At 34.0% G+C, this 9991-nt stretch overlaps 2 protein-coding genes and 1 long non-coding RNA gene across 3 annotated transcripts in view; all 3 read left to right on the top strand.

The window, feature by feature from the left end:
- Positions 1-3259: 3259 nt before the first annotated feature.
- LOC108690009 lies at positions 3260-3885 on the top strand. Its single transcript, XR_001931858.1, has 3 exons — positions 3260-3324; positions 3597-3723; positions 3807-3885. It is a non-coding gene; the product is annotated as an uncharacterized LOC108690009 (long non-coding RNA).
- Positions 3886-5796: 1911 nt separating this feature from the next.
- LOC108690010 lies at positions 5797-7372 on the top strand. The gene is made up of 3 exons (XM_018197045.1): positions 5797-5878; positions 6004-6124; positions 6868-7372. The coding sequence occupies exons 2-3, from the start codon at positions 6108-6110 to the stop codon at positions 7205-7207; spliced, it is 357 nt and encodes a 118-aa protein (XP_018052534.1). The 5' UTR covers positions 5797-5878; positions 6004-6107; the 3' UTR covers positions 7208-7372.
- Positions 7373-7913: 541 nt separating this feature from the next.
- The window catches only part of LOC108689982, a 13325-nt gene continuing 11247 nt past the window's right edge, over positions 7914-9991 (top strand). The window contains exon 1 of the mRNA XM_018197006.1: positions 7914-9870. The gene's annotated coding sequence lies outside the window, so the exon portion shown is untranslated. The remainder of the gene's footprint in view (positions 9871-9991) is intronic.

The following is a 9991-nucleotide window of genomic DNA, read 5'->3' as shown; positions in this document are numbered from 1 at the left end:
TTTTTCTCTTATATTTCTCTCTCTCTCTCTCTCTCTCTCTCTCTCTCTCTCTCTCTCTCTCTATCTATTTAAATAAACATTTCAATGTTCCACTTAAACATTTGTCTTTCAAGCGTACATGATTCAAAGTAGAGGGAAGGGAAATTTAAAGGAAAGTATTGTCCATTTAGTGAAATGTTATGTGAAAAATCTCAAGTGATTAGTCTAATTTTTGTGAAAAAGTGAAAAAAGTGAACAAAAGTAATATAGAAAACGGAGCAAAAAAGATTCCTTTTTATTTATTGTATTTTAAACTTACTTTTTGGACATATATGTATATAAATTTCTTTTATATCAGCTTTCTCATAATATTTTCATAGATATATAATTACATAATTTCTTTATACAAATATATATTTTTAAGTTAATTTAACATCTTTCCTATTTTTATCTTTCTAATTTTCCTATTTTCGTATTTTTTCTTTATTTTTCAATATATTTACAATTTATTTTTAATTTACAATTTATTTATTAATTTTCATAAAGTTGAAATTATTTCATTAAAATATTAGGTTTATTCACATGCTCTAATATGCTTTAATATGTTCCTACAATAGCACTTACTCACTTCAATGAATTGGATTGCAATGCCAATAAATTTGTGAGTTTTGCAAGGAATTTTGACAGAGTGAAAAACAGATGAAAAGAAGGAGTTTAGGTGATAATTGTGATAACGCTTATTTATTTCACGCATGCGCACTCCATTTTGGCCAATACTAATATATCAAAGGTGCCGACAGAGAGTTGCGCTACTGTATATATTGTGATTCCGTATCTAAATATCTAAATCAAGAAGTGTTCCGAACCCCGTCAAACTTAGCTACTGATTTATATTGGTTACGAGTTAAGACAGCCGACGGATTCGAAATACTTCTCAGTTACGAAATTACCAACATCTAAGGGAAAAAAATAAGCTAAGCTAATCCGGTTCGGAATACATCCGTAATCGCACTCTTATGGGATCCTGCACACAGAACGCGGCAATGCTTGCCGCACAGCGAAAATTGGCGTGATAGTCAATCAACATCTCGCTTATTCGGAAATAATAGATATACAAAGTATGTTTGCGTCGCATGCTCAAAATTAACCCAGAGAGCTTAGATCACAGATAAGATTGAAATTGCATTCATGTGCTCTAATGTTCAGTGACACGAACGGATTTAAGACAAGTGGACATGTTACTAACCTAATCCATGAGATCATTGGGGAATGGGTCGGACATGTACTTCGTTTCGTTTCGGATATTTTGTGTTACCTCGATTACTTGAAAAGCGTTTTTATACAAAATAAATGCTGTTTTAATAAATATAAAAGTTATAAATTAAAATGTCAGGGCTTTTTTAAAAAACGAGCAAATGTAGTTAACTAATAAAATTCGTCTTTTATTACATTCGTATAACGCTATAAATTTCAAATGTTTCGACTTACAAAGTCTTTATCAGTGATAATAAAGAAAACATATTTATATAACCCCATCCAATGTCAATGAACTAATATATGATACATAATAAAAATTATCGCTCTAGGCTAATCTTATTAGTCGAAATGTTTGAAATTTATAGCGTTATATGAATGTCATAAAAGACGAATTTTATTAGTTAACATTTGTTCGGTTTTTTAAAAAGCCTAGACATTTTAATTTATTGCATTGCATTTACATAAGCTTACTTTTCTATATAAAAATTATATTATATTTTTATATTATATTATATTTTATTGTATCAATATTATTTTATTTTATTTTTTGAATTTTTCTAATTTTATTAATTTTATTTAATTATTCTTATTTTATTTTATTATTTTATTTTATTAATATTACACTATATTGTTATATTATATTTTTATATTTATATCAAGATTGCATTTATTTAATTTATACAAAAAATGAATCTGAAATACTTTTTTCAATACAGAACGTTTTCAACCATTACGCATGCGTGCGTAACATGTCCCAATCGTACTTCTGAAGTGAGGCAAATGGAGCTCTTAATTGATCCATGGAGATGCTCTAACGCGACGCGAACATCTAGTCGCCATATTGGTTCCGATGACGCGAACATATTGGAGCGTGTTGGGTATGTTGCAGTATGCGACGCGAATAAACTTACAATTTCTATCACATGATAAAAATTGAACCCAATCCAACTTTTGCTGCGCGGCGGAAGTAGTATTACATCATTTCTAGGTAGGCATGTTCAGATTCCCATCTAGATGCTCCCCAGGTGTCATGTCCTTGTCTAATCTACGATAAATAACAAAGAGTGATACTTGGATGACACTAGAGTGGAAATTTGAACTCGACATCTAATGACTCCTGGGACACGATTCCGTAATCTGTCGATAGGAGAGTGTTTTACGCTCTCAACAATTATCGATGTCGTTGCGCAATTTTTTCACCATATAAAATATTTGCGCAACGACACCAATGACTGTCGGTAGGATGTATAATATAAAGACAATTACGAAATCGCACCTCTGCACGAACGCGACAATGCTTGCCGCGCGACGGAAGTTATCGCACTAACCAATAATTCTATATTCTTAAATTGGCCACATGCAAAACTTTTAGAAATAATGTATTACTTCTGCCGCATGGCAAAAGTTAGATTGAGTTCAACTTTTGTCGCGCAGTGGAAATTATTTCTGAGCAAGTGAGATATTGATTGGCTATCGCGCCAACTTCCGCTGCGCAGCAAGCGTTGCCGCATTTTGTGTACAGGAGTCATAAGCCTCAGCAAAGAACTAAAGGCAAGAACCAATCATATTAAATAATCACTAACAAATGATTATTGCTAACTGATATGCTGATTCACTGGATCCGACGTGCGATAGCAATTAGGTGCCTTCATTTACGCAGCGGTTAGCGCAGAGAATATTATTTAATTCTTGTTTAACACTCGATTAACAACAAGGATAAAGTGAAGGTGCGATTACATGGAGCGCGGTACGCGGTACGTGGTACAGTAACTAATAGTAACTAACTAGGCAACTAGAAATCCGCGTATCATGTACTGCATATTTCTTTCGCTGATATTAAATAGTACATGGTTTCCCAATTGCTTAATTAGTTACTATTAATTATTATACCGCGTACTGCGTACCGTGCTCCATGTAATCGCACCTTAAAGATACCTTTTCATGCGTCGCTCATCGCTCATCTTCCAGCGATATAATGACGTCATGTAATTGTTGGCGACGTGATTATGTAATTGAATTTTTCCAACGGCAAGTGACATCGCTTAAGTGATAGCATTATGATAATCAAATATTAAAATGGATGAAGAGGTAAGTATTGAAATATATAAAATTAAATTGTAAATAACATATATAAAATTTTAAATAATTAATAATTACATTTTAAATAAAAAGTGCAATGGTGATTATATCTTACTATATATATTATATAGGTTATGTTATATCAAAAGTATAAAAATAATATTTTGCGATAATATCTATATCTAATAATAACAAATAATAGTAGCAAGCAAGTATTTAAATAAGAAATAATTAAAAAAGTAATTTATTATTGAAAAATTATTCAAAATATATTTTTATAGAACATATTTTATGTTCAATGTATGGATTGTGCGAAACAATTTGTAACTTCAATGATATATCTACACATGAGTGTTTGAGAGGATATTCTAGTTACTGATGAAAATTTATACTTTTATCCCTTATTAGGTAAAGAATTGTTATAAACTGTTTTAATTAACTATTTTAATTAGTTACACAAATAATATTAAATTTATTGTATAATATTTAAGACGATGGGGAAATAATTGTCAGGAGAAGTTTAAGAAGTTCAAAGCTCAAAAATAACAGCAGCATTATTCTTGCAGAGCAATAATATTGGTAAGATAAGTATTATGATTCCTTGAAATTTGAAAAATATTTATTAAATATAATGTAATATTTACTAAATAAAAACACATTATATTTAGCTAATATACATATATTACTGATTCAAAAAATATCCAGCTAAGATCAAATACAGATTAAAAGAAAGAAAAATTATCTTCTGAAGAAGAAGAAATATTAATGTTAGAAATACAAGACCACAATTGTGGAATTTCTGGTTACCTCTCGCTCAACGAAATAATAAAATTATAAAATGTCTGTGGCAAGAATCAAACGCTATAAATGCTATAAAATAAGAAATATGTTTATACAGTAATGTATACATTATCTAATTTTTCTAATAGATATTCTAAGAAAAGAAATATTTGTTTATATAGAATATTTTAACAGGAAAATTGAATACAATTAGATGTAAAAATAAGTTTAAAAATCTCCATGATACTATAGAAGATTGATAAATTCTGGAAAACTACCGAGTGGGTCGACTTCAAAAAGTAATATATATAAGTGGAGACATGCTAAAAGTATGGAATTTCTTCGAGATTCTTGTTTACAAAAAAGGTATATAATGTATTTATATATCTTTATGTACCTTTATATATCTTTATTTACATATTCTGTAAACAAGAATTAAAAATGGATTGAAATTTTTTTCTATCTGAATGCGTATTTTAAATAGCAAATACTTTTTTGGATTTAATTGAATTTAACTGGATTCAATTAGATTCAATTGGACATACGAAAAAGGGCATAGTATAATATGCGTTACATATATTATAGCATTTTCCTAGTTTTTCGATACTTTTCGAGAATAGGGACCTTGATACCGAACGCAGATTGACGAAAAGCTGGTTGTAGGGATAAAATCCCTGATCATTCGTTTTGCATCAATCAGCGTTCGGTGTCAAAGTGCTGTTGCTCGTATAAGATTGCTTTCGCATGTAAAGCTAGTTCATTAGTCGCAGCGTCGTAAGCGTTGCGGCCCAATCAATATCAATTTAGTTCGACTCTGATTGAACCACAACGCTTGCGACACTGCGATACAACTAATATAGAACTAATTTAGCGTAAGCGTAACTTGCGTCAGCCAATCAAATCATTTCAACTAGAATAATGCGTAGTAACTGATACAATTTAATACGATTTGATTGGTTGATACACGAAGGTAATTAAAGAATGCTGACATTATCGACAATTGTTATAAATTTGCTATTATTATTAACATAAATATTTGGCTCATATATTAATAAATTCATGATTTTTTATTACATAAATATTTCATAAATAAATATGCATAACTTGTAAAACTATAATATCCTATATATTGCAGAAAAATTCCTTTTTTTTTTGCAGTTATCATCTCTACTGATAATCAAACTTTGACGATAACACTGAAATCACAATTTTAAAGAAAACCGAGTATTATTGAGTTCTAAATGCATAAATATGTCTACTAAACTAATAAATAATAAAATTAGTATAATATTAACAGTTTTTAACTCTTAATCACTTCAATATTTATAAGGACGTGAACATCCATAAGGATGTCGATCTTTAATAGTATCTCGTAATGCAAGTTACGTTTATGCATGTGAAAGCAGCCTGAGGATCCGGACTTAAGCCTGCGGCATACGCTACTTATTTTCCTGCTGGATTATTAGCTGAATTAGAATCTTGCGACCGTATTGGCTGCGATGCTGTTAGTGCCAGCAGCGGAAGCAGCAACCAATCAGTTGGGCGATACGAGCAATAGTGTAAAAAAAAATATTTTTTGCGCCACTATAAAATCGCCTCGTTGATTGGTTGCTGCTTCCGTTGCTTGCATGTGAATGCATCTTAACTTTGATACTGTGTAATCAGAATAAACGATATAAAGAACAGAAGTAACAACTCTACGTACTTTTTTCGTTATTCATGTATAGTCAATTGTCTTTACAATGTTGACAGTTTTTGACTGATTAGGAAGTTTCAAAAGCAGGTTAGTTTTCTGAATTATCTCGAATTCCGGTTGTTAGTTATTTGCATATTTGTCAGATCTCATCAGATCTAAGGGTCTCGAAAGTTGAAGCGATTGTACTTTATAGTTTTTATATTTTGATTTAGTAAACATTTGGAAATAATTGATCTCGAAATATCGAAATGACAAGCGCAACATGTATCAAGTGAAAGAATATTTTTATTGAAATCTTCGTGGAAGTCGATCAACGATGACGCGAACAAACAGGTTTGTCTTTCAAACGTTTGCGAAACGTTGATGTAATAAATTATGATACCTGCTTGGTAATTATTTAAAATATTCCACCCCACTTAAAATCGTAATAAAGATATACTCATTCGAGTTTATCATGTTTTCACTGAAAACGAAAGAATCTGGCAGAAAAACGTGGCATTCAGCTTCATGAATCGAATTAAGCATTAAAGTTGAAAACTTTAGAGATTAAGATATCTGTTATCCCGACTCAATATAGCGCTATGTATATACGTTCTGTATTAATTACACAAATTCACTGTTTTGAAAACAAATTCACCATTTTAAAAACACAAATTCACTGCTAATGGAAAGAATTTATATTTGTAAAGCAGTGAATTTTTAAAACAATGAATTTGTGTAATTAAAGCCAAACGTATACATATTATATATAATGCTGTATCGAGTCAGGATGACAAATATTTTAACATTTAAAGTCTCTAATTTTAATGCTTAATAACTTGATTCACGAAGCTGATCGCTGCGTTTCTTTTGTTGCCAGAATCTTGCGTTTTAAGTGAAAACGCGTCGAATAAATAAATATATTTTTAAGATTTTAGGTGGGATATTCTGTATTAATAAAATTACCTATTTAATATATACATGTGTGTACAAATGTATTTGAAAAGACAAATATATAAAAAGAAATTGAAAAACATATTTTTTATCCCTAATAACTTATTATGATTTTGTAATAATTTTCTATTTGAATCATTTAGGAAGAGGTGTCGCAACATAGAAGAGGAATCTAGCGACTTTATGCCATTGAGCAAACGAATTAATAATCTTCATATCAATGGTTTATCTGGCCTACGAGAAAACACAGTGGAGAATATGGAAACTGATTGGGAAAGTGGAAATTTCATGTCATCTCCAAGCTGCTCAGAGATATCTCAAAATTCATCACCCAGAGGCAGTTGTGGTTCCAGCCAAAGCAGTTTTATCAGTGATTATAGACCAGATTTAAATGCGACAGAAAATCCTTTTTATTACGAGAGCAATAAATTGCTCTTTTCTTTATACATGGAACGTATGCAAAGGAGACCAGATCTCTATTGACGAACACACGTTTCACTTGTAAAGCATCTTGAGATTTAAATTAAGTCTCGCTGTTTTTCTTCTGCTATGTGATATATATGATAATTTTTGATTTTCCAATCGAGATCGATTGGATAATGGTGAAGCGTGCATATCACAGCAATAAAATTGGTAATGAAACTTTAATCGGAAACAGCATCTATGGATATAAGATTCAATAATGTATAATCGTTAAAGAATATTAAGCATCTTTTATTAGCGCATATAATTGTGTGTAAGTGAGAGTATATGAATGTAAAACCATGCAAATTTGTAATATTCTTTATTTGAATTATTTCTCATATAAATCATCCCAGGCTTATCATTACATTCTTATGGATGCGAATTTTCATTGGCATATGTGATGTAATGTGGAATTTGATGCACGGCAACTCGGAACGCGCGTATGAAAGATTGGGATTGCAAAAATATGAATAATCAACAGGTGAATTTGAAAAGAAAGTATTGGCAAGGAGCGAGTATTATGGAGCATAATCGATTATGATTCGTCAGTTTCTTAAGGCTTAAATTGAAATTTGATACATCTATTGTAGATCCAGACTCACGAGTAGAGATGACTGTTGAATTTTGGGCCGATACTCGTAGTCAGTTCTTAATTATTTTAAGAGTGTTTCAATGTCTTGGGATGCCAATAATTGCGGCTCTCTGATTGGTTCATGACATGTTGAGCCTGCATTTTTATACATAAAGTATCACAATTACTCTGATAGCAAAGCCTGCGGAGATAGATTTTGAACAGAGCCTGTTATCAATTTTTGATTGCAAAAAGACACCAAATTGTATACAAAATTTGTATTATCTGACACTGTCAGCAAATTGCTGCCAGAAATGTAACAAAGCCTGCTAGACATGCTATGCCAGCAGATTGATAGCAGAAACCGAGCAAAGTCTTGCATAATCTGACGGCAGATTGAGAGCAGACTCTGCTCGGTTTCTGCCACCAATTTGCTGGCATAGCCTGTCAACAGGCTTTGTCGACAAATCCAAATGCGGGCACAGATGGTTGTAGTCAAAATCTGATAAAGTTTGCTGCCAATTTGGCCCCAAATTGCTAACATTTTACTATCAGGGTATGAATATACCACCACCAGGAGATCGATTCAGTAACTTCAAACAAAGTGAAAATTACAAGTGAGCAAATTTACTAGATGTTGACCAATGAAATTATTAGTATTCTAGTAAATTCGCTCACTTTTGTGATTTTCATCTCGTTTCAAGATGCAGAATCGATCCTCAGCAGCGGCGATGTTTCGAGAATGTTTCGTGCGCATTCGAGGCTCAAAAAAGATGGCAGGACAATCAATGTTGGATCTTTACTTAACTTAACCTCTAGTGAGTTGAGTATCCGCTAGGTACGGGTCGAATCGAATTGCTCTGTTCCGTGGATCTGTGGATCCGTGTTCGCGTAAAGCGTGGCGTGACGGAATTTGGAATTTGGAACTCGGAAGAGTGAGGAAAGGAGGGATCAACGTGATGGAGTGACGAACGGATGTGTTTATAATATTTAAATTGTACGAGATAATTGGATGCGAAAAGGAAATTTAAATGTTTACGAATGCGATAAGGAACATCAGTTTGCGAGAACGATCAGCTTGATCGGCAAGTACGCGCAAGCGCCAATACGCCACATTCTAATTGCTTCATTATCACTTGTACCCTACTCTATACAACGTAACAACTGTCGCCATAATTAATATTTTAACGATAGAAATATTAACAGCAGCTTAGAGAGCGCGTGTATCCTCTCGATCGAAAGATCGATCCGAGAGATTTAGGCGACGCTGGATCTGGACGTGGAGTAGGTATGTAGTGACGAGTGATGAGTGCGTTGAAGCACGCGTTGTCATTGTCGTCCAATCGAAGCCAATCTACCAATCTGCCAATCCGCAATCGAAGCTGATCGAAGCTGATCGAAGCGTCGCGCATCCAACTTTCCGAATGAGTGACGTTGAGTGGTATCACTCGTAACACGTTACGGCCAGCAGTCGAGGCGGCGGCCTCCGACTCGAAGTCATTTACCGATGGTGTGGCCACCATCGTAATGGCGTGTCAGACGGCTATATGTATGTACCGTTAGTTTGAATCTATTCCCGTTGGTCGGCTCGAGCGACATCCACGCTCACAGCTCACGTACCTACCGACCGAGGAGGGCTGAGCCATATTCGATCGCGGTTGGTCGTCGTAAACCCGGAAACGAAGCGTGTGTGCGCGTCTCCGTTCGGCGAGAGCGTCGAAAGCTCAAGTGTGCGTTCAAGAGAGACAGAGATAGAGAGAGAGAGTGCGAGTGCGAATTTATCGCGGAGTCACTCTCGAGCTCTCCTCGAACTTCCGTTAGAGACGTGCGCGCGTCCATCCTGACGTCTCTCTACGCATATGTATGACGTGTGCATCGCAGCGACAGCCGCGGCGATACGTCGGTCGGCGTGTTCACGTTGAAATGAGAAAGTTGTTGCCGTTGCGCTGAGGATTGGGAACGACGACGCACGCGAACCAGCCAGACGGACAATTCCCGTACTAAGCGGACGTACGGAGACCGAAGGCAGCGACAGTAACAGCGGTACATTGAGTCGAGTGTGCACGGAGAGTCGTTTGGTCGTTGCTCGTCTACCTGCCTGTACTTACGAGTAAGTAGAACAAAGTCAAACTAGTTTTCACATCTTGAATGCTTGCAATCTTCCTCGTGCTTGAGACGTCGTGTTTTACATGTAATTTTTTTTTCTCTTTATAATTACCATATGTGCTCTC

The sequence above is a fragment of the Atta colombica genome, unplaced genomic scaffold (assembly GCF_001594045.1).
Source record: "Atta colombica isolate Treedump-2 unplaced genomic scaffold, Acol1.0 scaffold29, whole genome shotgun sequence".
NCBI lineage: Eukaryota > Metazoa > Arthropoda > Insecta > Hymenoptera > Formicidae > Atta > Atta colombica.
This window is presented reverse-complemented; position numbering and strand designations above follow the sequence as displayed.